This window comes from Osmia lignaria, chromosome 12, assembly GCF_051020975.1.
Source record: "Osmia lignaria lignaria isolate PbOS001 chromosome 12, iyOsmLign1, whole genome shotgun sequence".
Lineage (NCBI taxonomy): Eukaryota > Metazoa > Arthropoda > Insecta > Hymenoptera > Megachilidae > Osmia > Osmia lignaria.
Window position 1 is genome coordinate 9296112 of NC_135043.1, and position 18955 is coordinate 9315066.

Consider the following 18955-nt stretch of genomic DNA (forward strand, 5'->3'; position numbering starts at 1 on the left):
AATTACACTCGCCAACGTTATAAATCACTCGTCAACAGTTAATTTATTCCTCGCCTTCTGGACGGAGTAATTACCTACTGGTAACATTTCATTCTATTTTTAGATTGAAAACTTGACGAGCGGAATTTATTAAAGCATTCAGATTAACAGCGTAGCGAGGGGATTGGTGCCTCGGCGAATTCGTATCAGCTTCTTCGCAAGGACGTTTCTGTAAGGGTACAAGTTAATACTAAAATCCTACAGAAGTGAGACAGGAATTTTCATGAAACCAGCACTTGTAATCTCGAAGATCCGACAGACGACGAAGTCGACAATGCCCTTTCACGACGTCTCCCCCGTCTCAGTCTTTGCCCGATGTCACGTGCAAAGTTGAGAGAACACGTTCGCTTGAGCTCTCAGTACGCCTTATTGCTCTTCAACTCCTCAACAATTCTACCTTCAGAATCGTCGGCAACATGAATGTAGAATGAATTATCGTGCCTTTCATTTCTGATCTGGCATCAAGTGAAACGTCTTCTTCGAGAAACTTGCTACCATTATTCACGAGGATATCTTGTCGCAGATACGTATACTCAAGATTTTATACACTTAATTAAGCTTTAATGCCGGCTATCTGAATTGCTATGAAGAAGAACTTGAGAAACTTTGATACCTAGTAAAGAAGTGATCTGAGTTTTGAGAAATTTATCAACTCTCAGAAGACGAAGTTAATGTCCTTACTCAAAGGTGCAATAATTATTAATATAACCATTTGGTTAATTACCTTCTCTAAAATTAGTATAATTTATAAATTATAAATAAGTAAATAAAATTACACGATGTTCCACCTGCCAAATAACTGAAATTTCTTGAATATTTTTCACCCATATTCCACCTGCTGTTTATTCCTACCAAATTCACCGAGTACCTTTAAACACAAATAATCCTCGCCGTGTAAGAAGAAACCTCTCCACCGAATTTCCAACCCTGCTTCCTTATCCAGATTTCTCTTTTGATGGATGAAAGCTGTAGCGAATTAAATTATTCAAGCATGTTCTGAATCCGTTTCAGCTGTGCAACCAGCACGTAAGAAAGAAACATCGACCATTACGCTTTTTCGCATTCGTTGAACTTCATCAGGCAGGATGCGAACACTCTCGCCCGACCGATTTCAGATCTTCTGACAGACCGTGAAGAATCGGCTCGCAAGAAGCGTAAGAAAATTATAACCCGACAGGATGAGGGGGCAGCATATATGGAGTCACCTAGGGAGCCATCGCGGTTACGTGATTGCATATTAAGCATCCGGTAACCAACGAACAAGAGAAGACTTCATGGCTGGAACGAGACGGATGTTTCGCAGAAAGATAGAAGGCGGATGAAACCTCTCTCTCTCTCTCGCTTTATGGTTACTATCGAGGGTCTGCCGAGTGGGTGAAAGAAGAGAGAATCGTTGGTAAGCGAGTATGGAAGGCAACGGTTCCTCACGAGCGACTAAAAGTTAAATTGCGTTCCACGACTGCACCGGAGTTCGGATTTCCGCTCGTGACTGAGTATTCCCAAAGCTATCCCACTCTGTTGCCTGCTTTCGCGGCATTGACGTTGAAATACGATTTAATTCTTCCACTTCGCACTTCCAGCAGACGAGGAAAGCGCTTCCGTGACGTGCTGCCACACTCCGGACGTCCGTTAGCTTGCTTTGCTACCAGGATGCCGGCCCTTAGGGCTCCGCCGTACAGATGCAATCGCTTCTCCACACGACCTTCTCTCTTTCCAGAAAATCACCATCCTTCCGTCGGGGCTCGAACGAACCGTAGATATAACGCGTTTGTTCGATCGCTTCTCTCCTCGTACGATAACCCTCGAAAGCGATTTCTGGTATCACTCTTCCGGCCTCGCCTCGAATCGATTCCTCGATCCCTCGCGTGCCACCTACATCACATCCTACGCTCATTCACGACCAGATTTTCCAACGAAGAATCGCTATCCGAGACTGGCCCGGTATGCGAAGGGATGCATGGAAATCAAGGCGAATCCACGATCCCGGCGTTCTTAGCTGAAATCACACCCGGTGAGCTCGTCGATCGGCAACACGATCGGCGGAATAGAGCGATATCGGAGGAAGTGGTCTCCAGTGGCCCATACGTTAGATTTTCGATGTTGTTTCACTCGAGACGGTTATATTCGGTCCATTGAACCGTTTTGAATTAGACTGTTGCATATTGGATGCTCGGGTTTGAAATGTTGGAAGTTTCATTTGATTTGATGGTGTAAAAATATTGTAAAACAATATTCGTAGTATATTATCTAAGAAATTTTCTCTATTATTTCCACAATATTTTGTTACTTTTATTTCTAATTAGGAAAATACACAAATTTTTTATTAAAATAATTTTCTTATTTAACCCTTGCAGAGAGTCCCAATTTTAATTTAATTGCGTATTTCCTATGTTCACCTACAGTCGACAGCGAACTGTTAATATTTTCATTAGAAAACGATATTCGAACAATCCTTTGTATAATGCGTACGATTTAAATGTCACCAAAGAGGTAGAACGAACAGAATTGGACGAATTCAATTCTGTGAAACGACGTTCCTGAAGAGTAATCCGGGATGCTACTCGGAGAAGTCGCAAATATTACGGAAAATTTCATAAAAAAGTTGAAGACCAAGAAGCTAAATGCGGAAATAAAGAAAAGGGAAGAAGAAGAAGAAAACGAAGAAACAAGATCGTCCAAGAAAATGAAAAGGGTGAAGCCGGTAATGAAGAAAATGAAATAAGCGAAGCCCTGTCAGAGTGAAACGTTCAAGTGGCAGAATAAATCGATGTAATATGATTAAAAATCAGATTAAACGGAAATAACTCGTCAGGGATTTCAAATTAACAATAAGCGACAGAGATTTCGAATATAATATGAATTATCTGAAATTTCGGATTCTTTATTTAATCAATCATGATAAACGTATAGCAGATAATTTTACAAATTTATATAATTGATAAAAATATCCATTATTCGTTTAGTAACATATTAAAAATTTCATACAATCAATATTTAGTTAGATAGAATGACAAGGTAATTTCGACCCAGGTATAACATAGAAATTTTATTTGTCACCTCATCCAAAAAGTATAATATTCACATATGTAACAATGTATTTAAAATTTTCCACATAATTCACCCTTCAAATTCACATAAAATGCCGACATAAATAAGGGTGAAAGTGGCGAACCTAAAGTGTCCGCATTCCGAGGGTTACGTACGTGGTAATAAATTTTCCTTTCCACATTTCGATACTGTAAAAATCATTCTAAACTCGTGAACGGTAGTTTAGCGACCCCTGTTCCGTACGAATCATCGAATAAACATTTCACCGTCATAGTTGCCTCGAAATTTCTCACGCGGAACTTAGCAGACCTTTCCCCTCGAAGGATACAGTAGGAAAAGAAAGATAGCAAGAAATGATATTCACGATCATGCACGGCTGGTCTCGCCATTTCGTTTCCTTAACTGTCTGGCGCACGTATGATAAGCGAACCGGTACGTCCCGCAATAAATATTTTACTGCTGCACCAGCAGGAGGGCGGGAAGGGGGAGGGTTGGGCGAGGCTCGTTGAGAGGGTACACGGGGTGTCTGTCTGCCTTTAAATTTCAAGTTTCTCCTCTGGTGGCGAGGATTAAACTGACTTTACAACAGGCGACGACCTGTGCCCTCGACTATCCGATTCATCCCCTTCCACCCTCTCGTCCTGCGAAGAAGGGTGGTGGTACGGTGTCGAGACGATGCATCGCCTTCCCGGCACATATCTCACACCTTATTACATTTCTTAAATATGACCCGACGAGTACTAACGTCGACGATCCACTCCGAACCCCTCCCACCCTCCTTGCCCTACTGCGCTTCTTGTCGAAGAGGCGAGCCAGGGGGGGAGGGTACCATTCTATATGCAAAATTTCACGGGTCGCGGAAGCGAAATAGCGAGTCAGGAAGCAAATGAAGTTCACCGCGGAAAATAACGCTAGGAATTTCTGGACCGGTATCCCCTCCAACCCCCACCCCCTCCGGCTACCGTTCCCTTTTCATTTCTTCGGGGTAATTTATATTCCCGGATTATCGGGTTTCGGGGAAATTTTAGATGTTAACCGGCCAGCCACGATGTTTTTCCAACCGCTGGATGGGTTCTTTTTAGCCGTTAGAATGAATTGGAGACTTCCGCTCAATTGACTCCAAGTATTTAAAATTCATTTTCGTATCTTGTAACTCCTCCATTCGCTGGCTTTTATTCAGCGATTTATCGAATATCCGTGATATTTAACCCCTTGTCTTATAATATCGAATCACACAATTATGGCTAGAAGTGTATATTCGTATTTGTATTTTATACGAAACTCCTGTCACGTAAAAGGATCTCGTGCAAAATCTCGACAGGTCAAAGAGATTTAGCTCCTTCTCTTTTGTAGCGGAATGTGTCATATATAAAGGTATAATAAAGGTTTGACAGTTTACCTGTAGATGGGTTCTCCCTCTCCTTCTTTGTACCAAAGCACCATGCTGACGTTGTCGTTTTCAGCGGAACGAATGTCACAAGGTAGCTGTACTTTCTTTCCCACTACTCCGCTAACGGTAACCATTGGAACTGCAAAGTAAGCAAAAAATTAAGTGTTAATAATAAATCATATTTTATCTTAAAATTAATCACAATATTGTAATATAAAGAAGTTTGAAAATATTCAACAAACAATTAAATATAAGACTTCTTCTAGTTTGTAAATTATAACAAAAGTAAAAGCAACCCCTTTTTTCATTTTTCCTCAATTTTTACAGTACTCTATTTTCTTTGTAATATAGAAAATTAAAAATAACAAGCAGATTATTCGATTACGCTAAACGTGCGAATTATCCAACGGTAACGTACAGATGAAATGATAAGGGGTAGTTAGAGCGAGCAATAATTAACCACATTCGTTCGTCGGTAAAGTGGTTTCAGAAGCGAACAAGAATCTCGTCGGAGACAGAGCCAAGGTGCTTTACAGGAGTCACAAAGACATCCTTCGGAATTAGGTCTCATTACAGGAGAATTTAGCGGTGACGTACGCGCTGACGGTTAATGTCGTGGCTTTCCAAGCAAGCTTAAGTCGTTCACCGCCAAGTCGTCTTGCCGGCTGATGGTGTAGACTGTGGTTAATGGGGGTTTTGATGCCCTAACGGTCCCGTCTAACCGATTAGATTTACATGTAGATGGAGTTATCACGTTTTAACGAGCTACTCGCTGACGTACACACCCGCGAGCACACCCCTTGTCTTCCACGGTTGACGCGATAGTCAACGAAAATCAACGATCCTTCCAAGGACCCTCGATGACCGATCGTTCCCATGGATCTCATCGATCAACCCCTTCCCTTCTGTTACCTTCGCGATTCCCTGGCCAATCGCAACAGCCCTCGATTTCCACTGATTTCCATCTCGAGCCTGGAGACGCTGATACTTCACTGTAACTTTCGAAATGAGACCTCCAAGTCGGAGACACAGCCGCGAGATGGATAGACGGATCCGAACATCTGGAGATGAACTGTTGGAAAGTTTGTTCGGACGCTTCGACTGACAAATGTCGGTAGTTTACACGAAATGGCACACTCGTACACTATGTAATATGTTACAACGCTTTCGAGGAAATTACTTCCTGAAACTCTTGTTTGTTTACCGGAGATATGGATTTCGGGACGGCGGACCATGGAGAGAGCCCTAATTTTAATTTCATTTCGTTTGTTTTATATCGTTCCTCTAGAAATTCGTATTTTAAAAAAAGTTCTACTTAAAAGGGTAAGCAACCATCGAGGCTATAAAAAGAAACATAAGTTTAAGGGTGGATTCCTTGAAAATCACAAAAGTATCTTGTCGATGTCTTCTGTTTTTTGGTATTTTCTAATCCTTAGGCTGAATACACACGAGAGATTTCTTCGCCCTTCTCTCGATCTCAGAATAATGTATGACTATACCTACTCGAGGAATTTAACCACTATTTTTCTCCCCGTGGTAAATGAAATTGTTCCCCCCTAGGTGAGTGTGACACTTGTCACTGCGGACGTCTCTCCGACCTGAACTCGGACCAAAAAATTTCATCCCCCAGAGTAAATGAACTCGGCGATAAGTTGACTGGATTGTAGGTGCATTTGAGTATGAAGTGGTAAATTCAGTGTTTTATTTCTTCGAACAAATTTATTTTCGTGGCAAGGTGTATGGTTCAGTTTCTTTTTAACTATTTACTACGATATCTATGAAATATTAGGTGTTAGAGAGAATTCTTCAAGTTTTATTTCTTCTTCTCTATTTTCACCTCTGGACTGTTTTATAGAAAGAATTTATTTCTATCGTGTGGTTAAAATTTAATTATAAATAATTAAGGCTGCAAAATGAGTTAATACGTGTTTTTGAAAAAGATCTAAGTTCAGATTGCTATCAGTTTCATATTCAAGGCTTATGTATCTTTTATGCACAGGTTTACATATTTTTTACTATGGCATTTTCCTTTTCCTCTTACCATTTGCAAATTTTACATTTGCAAGTCTGCTTCTTGAAACACCTGTTTGATAGATCTACCTGCTTGTTTTTTCCTTATGGTAATACATCAGCAAGACCTTCTTGATCGATTCAAGTAATGAGCCTAGCCATTTTATATTCTACTAACTTTTATTCGGAAAAAAACTCATTAAATTATAATGTATTTTAATTAGGGAAAGTTTGAGCAAAGAAAAAGATGAAAACTTCCCTACCGAACTCTCGATAACTTGCCGCTCGTTAACTTTTCGCAGACGCCTATTGTCCTCCACAAGTAAGTATTTTTACCAATCACAAAATCAATTGATTGCTCAAACAAATCACGTACCTGAGAAATGATGTGCTAAGAACAAGTGATAGGGGTCTGCAGCAAGTTATCAAGAGTCTACTGTAATTAGGAGTGTTCGAAATAAAATTGCTGTAAGATTAACAGAAGTTTGAGGAAAACTAAGAACTGATTGGTTCGTTGCAACTTCGTATTTGACCTGTATGTTTAAGAAAAAATAATTAAGTCGATCCACTTTTGCTCTCGGAGAAGTTCACTTCTCCGATATTCGATACTTGATCGACTGCGTTCGAGAACGGCGATCGAGTCAGGTTCAATTACTGGAATCTTGGCACGAGTCACGTGGCGTACACGAGTGCAAGGGTCGTGTAGTTAGGATATCATACAAGTATCTCTAAAATCCAATAAACTGTATAACAAGCGAGGTTCATCTAAAAAAAAAATAGTTGAAACGTTAGAGAATCTAGAGTCTGTAATTCAACCCTCGTATGGCGGACCATGGAGAGAGCCATTAACGCCGAGGTGTTAACCATCCCTGATCTATAAAGAACGGACATTCGCAGCAACTATAAACCAGATTACCCTTCTAACAATTTTACGACTTTGAACCTTGACCCTTCCGCCATTAATGTCCTACCTTTACAGTCGAATTAATAGAACAAGCAAAGATAACGAACGACATTCGAACACCGGCTGACCAGTTTATCTTAATAGCTGCGCTTCGTTCCGCCATTATCGTAAAACGAGCTTGCATGCCGAACAACCACTCGAGGAAATAATTAACACGGAAACAAGATCTATCGCGACGTAAATCTAGATGGGGTTAAACGTGACTTAAGAATCGTTTGACGTTTTTATTCCTCGATTCCCAGGGGTGGGGTGGTCTTAATTACCTCTACGTGGGATAATTTGTCTTACCCCCGCTCTGTACACCTACCCCCTCCGTCCATCGATCGAATTGAACCAAGGAATACGGTTTTGTAATTGATGGGCTTTAAATTACGCCAGCTGAATGAGCAACGCAATAGTATTGGATTCTGAATCGTGACGCGAATTTTACAACAAATAAACTCGACGTTTCGAGAAAGGAGCTTTGGTTTCGCTGTTGCAAAAGCGAACGACGAAATACGTTTATTCGTTGCTGAAAAAATTATAGAAAATTTTAAGCAACATTTTCATTTTGGTATTAAACATGTTAAATAGGGCTTCTGTGGTTATTTGGAACAGATTCAACTTTGTTCTTCGTTTTGCTACGTTTCAAAACTCTTCATTATTTTTTGGAGTCTATACTTAGGACAATTATTCTTAATGACTTCTTCACTGTACTTGTATAAACAGATACATCCTAATTCAGATTTTACAGAATTTAGCTTCTTCAACTGGACAGTGATTGACACATTGTAACTTTGCCAAGGTGCAACTTTCAGGTCCAAGTTGCTTGTTAGCTACATTCTCTGCTGAAAGACACTTCCTGTTTCTAACAACTCCCATTTTTCTTCTATTAGAAGCTCTACTTACAAGCTATTAAATAGGCATCTGCTTGGTAGCTAACTACCTCGAGTTGTTCAGTAACGAAAGTACTAATTGCAGTAGAACTTCAATCTATATTTTAATAAATCATTACCGGATTCATAATTACCGAAGAAAAGAAGAACCATCGTTTGCAAAGTTTAAGAGCCGAGGGAATAATTCTGTAGTCCATAAACCGATAACGAACAACAGCAATACGAAACGCAAGAATAAATAAAAACGATTAAACGGTACTTGTTCAATAAAAAGAAGAATAAACAAGATTCGTTGGTTAAGTTTGCCTGATGGCGATCATCCTGGAAATTCAAGAAGCTCTCCCCCGCGTTCGAAGAAACGGAAAGATTACTTATTTAAGAAGCTGCCAACCCCCGTGCAGTCACGAGACCAGTGAAAAGAAGGCGTTACGTCGCGTTTGATGTTATTTCGAATTGGCTAGTTAAGGATCGTGGCTGTTGATGGATTCGTTTTCCCCGTAGAAAGGTTATTTATGAACCGTGCGAGCCGCGGCATCGATCCGTACCGGGAACGACGTGGGCGTTCAGAATTCTTCGGCAACAGGAACAAATTACGATGCACGCTATACATCCGCTCAAACGGGAAACTAGACAGCCAGTACAGTTTCTGAAGTGAGTTGAAATTACTTCGCTATCTGGTCACGGCAATTGATGCTTTTATAAACTAATCACCGCGAGACGTGTTGACTCGTGTCAATCGAATAGGCTTAACCTTTTCACTATTTGTTCTCATGAAATTCGGTGATTAGAATATCACACTTTTCAAATTGGTAATTATACGAAATTTGTATTTATTAATCGTCAAATGTCAGTGGCAGAGTCAATCGTGACTCACAGATCTATTATATTAATTAAAATTTGGTATTTAATTAGATTTTCATTGAGAAACTAACATTTAAAGAAACAGGATGAAATTTGGAAAATTAGAATGAAGAAGAATTTACCCCTCGAACGGTGAATCATGTTATTAAATTTTCTACGTTGTTATACAAGCTATAATTAGAACAAATTAAAGTGATTAACATTTATCATGAAATTCCAATTATTCTTTGGCATAAAATATTCCATAAATTCAGCACGCACGTAGTACATAAAAGAATTCTTAACATCAACAAATTCATATCATTCAATCTAGCGTTGCAATTCAAATTGCACAGAAAAATTTTTTCATAAAAACTTCATGAAAGTGCAACATTCATAATTGAAATATACGAGAAAATATTTCTTTGCCAATGAAAAACTGAATTTATTGAAATGCGGTGAAAAACATTGCAGTAATGTTTCAATTATACACGCGTGTGCACATATGCAGTTAAATGCACTGCAAATTATGAATCGCGTATAAATGAAACATTGTATAATATAATAATTGTATTAATCAATTCAACTAATTGCTCAAAAGTTCAGGAAGAATATTTAAATATACCAACAATGATCATAATAAAATAAAATTAAAAGCCATTGATTGAACTTAATTATTGCCAGAATACCCAAAATATATCGAACACTTATTTAACTTATAGAACCGTGAAAATACGCTTCAGAAGAAAAGAAATTGTAAAATTGAAAATGGGGAAAGGAAAAGTAGATTCGTGTGTTTCTTAAGGTGACCCTTCCCTCCTTCCCTAGTAAGAGAAAAATGAAGAGGACTATTAAAACAGCGGTTCCTGGAAGAAAAATCCTCTTTCCAGCAAGGACGACTCTCTAAGTTAAGTCTAGATGTATTGTGGACCGCAGCGTAGTAGGTAGATTAATAGCTTCTACTGGTGCTCGAGAAAGCTTTTTATGGCGAAAGCTGGGATAGAGTGGCACGAGGGGTACAGTTTGGGTTCCGCTCAGCCAGTAAAAGTTGTAATTACTGTAAATCGCGATGTAATTGCCGTAGTAATTACCATGGAGCAAAGTAGGCACCCAGTTCGCGTAAATAAAGCTGTGCTTGCAAGCTTACTCGTGCTCCCCGTAAATTTCAATCGTGAATGTTTCATTTGTTATGGGGGCCGCTTTAATCGTTTCCCTCGTTTCCATTGTTCCATTGATTCCATTGGTCGCCAAATATCATTTCCTTCTTATTTCTTCCTCCAATGATAATGGAATTCTTTATTTAAAAAAAAATTATTATTTCAATTAATAATTCCAATTACCATATTTCAAATATTATTTTATTCGGATAAAATTATTATCATTTTTATCGGTATTAGGATAAAGTGTAACAAAGCGTTAAAGATTACGTTATGTTACGGAAATTTATTTGAATCCAGCTAAAGTAAATCCAATATGTCCAACAGTAAACCTTAATGAACTTGGTAAGCTTAAGCCTTTAAATCTATTGTAGTTATAAAGTAGGTTAACCCTTTCTCGTCTATAAATCCATGTATGGATTCCAGCGAAACGCTCTCTGCGGTCTAACAATAAGGATCTATATGTATGCGCATCCACTATAAGTTTTATAGCAAACAATGATCCTGTATTTTATTTCTCAGTTAATTTTCGACGTCTAATTGTAAATATCAAGAGTACCATCCTCACAAATAAAATTACCGAATTAAATAAAATTTAATAAGTATCTGAAGAAGCAAAACGTTACAACTAACAAGCTTCCATTACTTTCATAAACGAGTGTACAGCCGGACTAACGTAAAGAGCGAATAAGAAGTCCATTCAACGAAGTACTCGATTCAATGTTCCTCGAAATGGAAGGTACGTAAATTCACGTTTTGAAAACATCATTTAACTTTACGACGGATTTATCCCGACGTGTTTTCAAGGAAAACCGGCTTTCAGCATACGTATTCCTTAGCAAGAGAAATGAATGCTAACCTCATACACGTGGCTGAAATTAAAATTCTCAAAGAATCCGCGATATAACCAGACGTCTGTACATCGAGAAGTACATGCCGACTGTCGAGTAGCATCGGTAATTAGGTAGGCGTACTTACATTCCAGTCGATTATGAATGAAAAAAACATGCGCTTTGTTAGTAACAGTTTGCTGAAAATCGACTTCCCGTAGTTAGTAAAGTATTTAAATCGGTGATATACATAATCTGATTCTGAGATAGGGATCGTCAAAGGGAATCCATAAAACCGCGACGACTACCGTGGCTATAGGGTGTCCCTGAATTCTAAGGCGGTAATGGTAGCTGAAGATTCGGGGGAAAGAGACGAGTTATTAGCTCGAATGAATCTGAGTAGGTAGATGATCGCAGAGAAATGTGTAATTTACGTACACAGCTGAGATCAATTTTTCTTTCCTCCGACTTCTTTGATGCCGAAACCTTTTCATGTTTATTTCATTGAATTACGCATCAATAGCGAATGCTTGCGCACTTCGGAGTAATTTTATTCATTAGCCCGCGGAAGTTGATGCACTGAAAAGAGCATCAGAACGTTGAAAAAGTATAAGAAAGTAATTAATTATTTAATAAAATTCCTCGATAATTATAATAGCATTGGTAAAATAATGTTTGTAAACGATCGGAGTGCCAATATTCAGCAATTTAATAAGACAAAACCGATCGCCTATTGTTCTCTCTTCATCGCTTTATTCGTGAGGTAGCGTTTCCGGAAACGATTTCCCGGCTTCGAAACGGCCCCGCGGTGGTTATCAATAAAGAAAGCTCGAATTTCCCGTGGAAACGCTAAAAGGTAGCGGGCTGAATACTTTAAGCTCTCCTTTACGACGTTCCGCAGTCGCATCACGATTCTCGCGTCAGTTTCCTCCGCGCATAACAGCTTTCGTATAGAACAGAATAGCTGTGTAGCGAAGCTTTACAGTTTTCCAGTTCCGCCAGAGACATTAATCTCCCTTATGAGTTACGACACGCGTGCGTGCCCTGCCCGAAACCTTCGCACATCTATGATCGCATCTGCCCCGTCTGATATTTACACAAGAATTTATACCTATGGCGCGAGAGTTTAGCGAGCTTCTTCAGAAATAACGAAACGTGGAGGCATTAAACGGCACGCGAAGATAAGAGAGGAAGGGAAAGAATTAATCGAGCCTTCGGGGTTGAGGGAAATAAAAACGAGCCCTCCCGTGTAAACGCGTGCTCCTCTTCTCTCCATCGACACGTAAGTCGATTCGTTTTACATGCCGTCGTAATTTACGGTTTACGACCGGTCTGGACGGGCCGGGACGCTTTATCGAATTTAATTAAGTCACGGCGTTTCCAGATTCCCTTGATTCCAACTGGAGCATGAAAGTTGGCGCGAAGAACCTAATCTCTTCGCGGCGCGTGGTGTTTCGAAATTTTCAAGAAACTCGCCAGAATGCGTGCCGTTTCTTACAATTAGTTTCGCGGGTAACAAGCAGACGAGAAATTCAAGACCAGGGAACAAGTTTATTTACTAAGGCGCTTGACACGCTGTCACTGTCGAGTTTGAATGAGGATTAAATTGGTAATAAATTGTCGCAACTGCGAATTACGAAGTTGATGTTAATGCGGGTAATGAGGCATTTAATTCTTGATCAGAGGAACTTGGCTCAATCACGAACGAAACTTAAAAAAGTTGAGACTATAATTTTTAAAAGAATAGTGTAAAATTTAGAAAATTAAAATAATTTTGTTTAATTTTGAAAATAATTTCTACTTTAGAAATTTAATATTATAGAACATTGACAATTTGCAATGTTATATAAAATACAATTTTTTAATTACAAAAATGAAGTGCATGGAGTTTAAATTAAAATTGTGTCGATAAAACTATCGTAACCAATAGAAGAACGTACATCTCGTTCAATTAAAAAAACTACAAAACGATCGATCAAACTGATCCAAGTGTCGGGGGGGTGAACTTTTTCCCATAAATCGTAATATTTCCACTTGAATAGCCTACTGTGTCGATCGCACTTGTTTCCAAGATGTACCGATTTTCTTTTATGGTCCGATAAAAAAGTTCGATGATGAAACCCATCGAACCTCGTCCTTTCTTTTACAACCCTCTGCCCTTCTGCTTTTTACGACAGACGGCTTTCACAGGACACAGGATCACGATTCGCCTTTGCATCATTTTCAGGGTGAAAAAGCGAATAATTTTCTTTTTATGAAATAATAATTTGTGTGGATACAAACTGACCATAGGTATTTTATTTGCTGTTGTATCACTTCGAAAGGTGGGTTAATCTTGACCCAGACTTACAAATGAAAGATTTTGATAGAATTGGTAAAATAATATTCAGCACAAGTGATTTTTATTTAATACCGATATACTTGACAAATTATAAAGAATATTTTAAACGAATAGTGTAAAACGGTAAACTTTTTGTTCCCTCGTGATTGGATTCAAATCTGCTTTTTTTTTTTTTTTTTTCAAGTGCTATCGACAAATTCGAGGTCCAAGAATAGCCTCGGTCCTTCAAATTTCGCAATAATAGCAGTCAAGCTTTCCCGGAGCGTGACTGTTCACGTTTTCACGAACAAGTGATTTCAAATATCGATATATTGCCGGACGTGTCGTTTGGAAACAAAACGTGGTGATTTTAAAAAAGAGGAAAAAAGGTGGAAAAATATAAAAACCCGCAGGTGAATGAAAGATTAAAAAAGAATTCAATCCTTTTATCAAATTTTTTGTTTAAAAAAAACTATTATACCTCCACAAAATATATGCATTTCATTTGAAATTATTCTTCAACTTAAAAAATATTTCATTTCATTTGAAATTTTTGGAAAATTTTCACCTACACATTTACTATTTTTTTTAAATTTCTAATTTACAATAAATATTTATATATTTTTGCAATACATTTTCAGAATTCTATGTAGTATTTATTCACAAATTACTTGGGTCAAAGTTTGAAATCAATCTAAAATTATATACGAATTTTCCAAAAAATTCTATCAAAAGTTGTGCTATAAAAACTTCAAGAGAATCTTCCTGTAGTAAATTTTAAATTTAAATGATCCAGTTACTGTCCACTTAACTACGTGTTGACACCCATGTACGTCTAAATATAGTACACCTAAATATACCGAAACCCATCAAAATGACGGGCTTAATAATTTCATACTGCATATTTAGGGACACTCTGCATACCAGACTGATGCATATTAAACAAAACATTATTATTTTACAACCTATTTTCACCAATAATTTCAGTTCTATCTTTAAAATGTATTTCTCAATCAGTATACATTTTTGCGTAATTACTTCTTTCGCCTAATTAGAAATAAGAATCACTGCTTTCCACGAACGATTCTCAACTCAAGCAATCTTTATTCAGCTTCGAAAAGGTGCAGATTCAAATTTACGGTTCCAGATAGGTATTATCAACACCGACCCGAGTCGCGAACGAACACTGTCCCGATAATCAGGGACGCAGATAAAGCCAGCTTCCAGGTGGCTTTAAACGATTCCTTCGGGCCTGATGCTGGGTTTCGTTGCTGTGAGTGCAGTGATTTATCGATCAACGACGATCTCGGACAGGGACCAGGATCGTATATACGATTTGCGAACGTCTCACGAGAAAAAGGAAGGTGAACGCTCGTAATTACGTCGTTCCGAGCGTAGCGCAATTATCGAGAGGCTCGCCGCTCGTTATCGAGGGCTCGGAGAAAGGCGAAATCACTTTGTTGGTCGGTGTGGCGAAAAAGTCACGGCTAATAATTACGGGTCGGAGCGTGGAAAAACGAAGAGGATACCGTACGAGACGTCGACGTTCATGATGCTCGATTTTTCAAGGGCGTACCGGGTTTCGATCCATCTCGAACGCTTTCTGCTGATTAGCTTTCTTTCGCGCGACCAAACTTACATACAAGAAACGATTTCCGAGAATATTATAACGGAGATGGTTCTCCGGAAATTAAACGATTTCATGAAGATTTTATGGGTATAGGATGCGTTAGTGATGCTACTTTTTCATGTTGGTTATATAACATTGAAATTGGAGCTTAGAGGTTTAATAAAATTCAGATTTAAGAATCATAATTAAAGAAGAGAGAAAATATTTTAAATATATTTGCATTAACATTAATTAATTTTATTGGTAATTATAGTAATTATATGAAATTAAAAATTTATTACTTGATCAATTATCATAAACGATATGACAATAATTATGGATAATAACTATAATATTAAATGCAATTTTGCAGTACTTTTATGTCAGAGTTTCTGTATTTCGAAACCGTCCATTTCATATGCACTAATTTAATGCAAAGTAATTTTATTAGAGATCAAAAATGGAATTCATTCATAAATGATAGCAAGTATTAAATGTTACGAGCTTGTAATAAAATTAATGGTCCGCCATAGAAGTTAAATGTCAGCATAAATTCAGCATACAAGTCAAAATCAATTAAACTGGTTAATTGTAGCATGTAATGAAAAATAAATGGAATGGGAATAAATAGAACGGTTGCTCGACGATTCTGTGTCCCGTGTTTAATTAAATTTATTTAAACAGTATCGTGTGTGCATAGTAATAAAATAGAATAAATATAGAGAATGTGATAGAATATTTTATAGTTTTTCTAAAAATTACATTCAAACAACATTATTTCTAACTTTCTCTTATTATTTTTATTCACACCACCATTGCAAAAGAAGTTTCCTAGCGAACAGCAGTGAACTGCTAATTACACGCCAAACAAGCAGCTAAAGTTTCATTTTTCTTCACGCCATCCTAATTTGGAGATAACGAACTTTTATTCTCATTTACCTCAGGAACCCAGGTAAAACGTGCTTCAAGTTATCCTCTCATCAAAGATTCAGTAACCTGTTAAAGGAGCATCCAGAACACAGTCAATTCTCACCTTTTCCCTACAGTTTCGATTTTTGTTTCTATTTCTTGCAGACACCAGGTATACGTCTAGGAGGGCGAAAACCCTGTACAAAATAGCATTTGATGTCTACTCTGGCAAGTTTTAACGGGTAGGTCCCGTATGCCAGACGCGTGCCAACTTCATCCCCTCGGCCTCCTTTCGTCTGTCTACGCGTTTGCCTTGCACCCTTGAAAAGAAGAAGTTGAGGAAACAGCCAGCGACTATTTTTCCTCGGCAACTACACTTCGCTCGCCTTTTCTCCCCTTGAACGCGTCAAATATCTTATCTACTTAACCAACCACCCTTGTTTGTCTTTTCACAGTTTCTGTTGGTCAACCAACCATTACTCCGCTTTCTTCTAAATTTTTTATGTATAGTGTGATAATTCCAGATAGTTCAGAAATTAATACTTTATAAAATTCTCCTCCGAATAGAATTTATCCACATTAATGAATTTCTACAGAATTTTAATAAATCCATGATGTTCAATATTTTTACCAAAAATTTGAAATCAAATGAAATATGTATTCCAAAGTATTAATCTTTCAAGAGTATTGTGTGTTTTAATCTTCTACAGAATTTTTTCGATACACAGAACGTTGATATCCATCGGAGAAATTTCATCCATTATTAATGAAAAATTGCAACTCGTATATATAACTCGTTCTCAAATATCGTCCAATACGATGACGAAAAAAAAAAAATATATGTTGGACAATATACCTCGAGGCAAACAAAGTATTTCAAAATTGCGATTTCGATACGTTTGAAGAGTACGGTCTATCTCAGGATCAAATTTGCGTAGGACAAATAGCGCTTGTATCAAATACATAACGGCTATAGAAACGAGGGGGTGCTTCAACTCCATCGTCGAAATACACGATGGCTCTCGAACGATTCTCAGTAAGGAAATCTCTCTTCCGCTTTTATCCGTGCCTCGAAGGAAGTCGAATCTCTGGTTCCTGCAGGATTTCCGGGACAAGCGTCCCTTTGCTGCGAGGGAAATCGAGAATATATCCCAGAGGTCAGGTCTTCCAATGAGAAATTGTATATTCCGTTGCCTTGAAACTGTTGACAAAGACGAATTTTCTACCTTATTCCTTGCAATGTTTGCAACCATCAATTTTTAAATATACCTCAAGTATGTCTCTTCGTCTTCGTATCTCATTCTTTCACATTGTAAATAATACGAAACACGTTGTAAAAAATGTTCGTACATTCCATTCTTATATTTCTGAAGCTAGCTTATAATTAAAGGCGGATAAGTTCTTGAACGATAAGAGTGTTAAAAGCTTAACGAACTTAAGTACCTTTAAATTAACGTTTGGTGCACTTCAATTTAGTCAAAGTACTTAAGATTATTAATTAAAATGCAATTACATTATTTTATAGCAATAAAAATGAAAGGAGGCTACGAAGTAGGTAATTCGTATTCACGTTCCTAATTATATGAACACTAAGGAAAAGTACAATAATTTAATATACTAATTAATTTTTTTGCATGCTGAAATTTGACAAATAAAATTTTCTCAATTTTCTAGAAATCCTTTCTTCCTAAAAATTATTGTTAATTTTAATAAATCAGTGAGTTAAGGAAGAGCTTGGTAACAAATAGTAGAAATGGCAGAAGATTAAATGATTCGTGATAAAAAAGATTAACCTAAAGATAATACGAAGAGAAGGATCCCTGTACGGGTAAAGCGATCTCAATTAGTTTTCTTCCCCTATTATGGTCGGTGAAATTTCGAGCTACCCTCCTAGAAGTGAGTGTTATTGGTCCCTTCTTCAATAAAGAAAGGGTCTCCTTATCAGAGTGAAGATGATCAACACCTAAACCCTCGCCTAGATTGTCAGAACCATATATTTTGACAACTCTTTTTTGATAATCCAAAAACAAAAACAAATATAGGTCATCAAAATTTCAAACTCTTTCACCACCTCACTTTTACTGAATACATTTAAAATCATTCCTGTAATACCTCCCTAAACTCGTTTAACTTTAATTCTGATCCACTTTACAGACGCATTGTTGAGCATTAGCTGAAAGCACACAGAGAGTGCTTTTGTATCCGATTACTTATTATTCGCTCCTGCTGAAAGGATGTCCGGGATCAAAAGGTAAGACCACAGACTCCTGGGAAAAAGGACAGAATAGTATCTGTTCAGTTCATCTTTAAAGATTTCTCCTTCATAGTAGGACCACCCGGGTTACGCGTCTTATCACCCCTGGAACTAGATCCCTTGGCACATTTTGATACATGCACCGACTTCATTTCTGACAAATCACTGGCCACTTTAAATAACGTTACCTTATTTTCATAAAATGATTAACCAATGTACTGTGAAATTTTCTAATAACATAGTATGCATGATTGCATAGCTTGAAAAATATAATTTATGCAGGTTCTAAGCGAGTAATTTATTTTTAATTTAATAATTATTACCAAGTTTGGTAATCTTCAAAGATCCGATAACCCCGGTCCCCAGAAATCTTAATACGGTCCTGCACTGAACAAAAGGACAAATTATTACGCGTCATGCAAATTCCTTAATAATACACGCCAGCAATAACGTAATGTGAATTACAATATATGCATAGGGTATGAAATTAAATTTCATTATCCATCGTTCATCCAATTTTCGTCCTTTTAATGAAATGAACGGGTACACGTTCGTGTCCACGGATAAACCAGTATTTCATCGACAAAACTACGGGTGCTACGAGAAAAATACGGTTGTCATGAAATTCTGAAATCATGCTGCTATAAACTAGTAACTACTTCCGTCTGCATATTCTTCCCTGCCATTTGAAAAGGGGTACTTCGTAAAAT

At 37.7% G+C, this 18955-nt stretch overlaps 1 protein-coding gene across 7 annotated transcripts in view; it reads right to left on the bottom strand.

Annotated features, from left to right (window-relative positions):
* LOC117603132 (kin of IRRE-like protein 2) overlaps positions 1–18955 on the bottom strand; it is a 214410-nt gene that overhangs the window by 148278 nt on the left and 47177 nt on the right. For all 7 annotated transcript variants that reach the window (XR_004581142.2, XR_013063214.1, XR_004581145.2 and 4 more), the window contains exon 2: positions 4487–4616. Coding sequence is in view for 2 of the 7 variants with exons in the window: in XM_034321963.2 (XP_034177854.1) it covers positions 4487–4616 (130 nt within the window). In the remaining 5 variants the exon portion in view is untranslated. The remainder of the gene's footprint in view (positions 1–4486; positions 4617–18955) is intronic.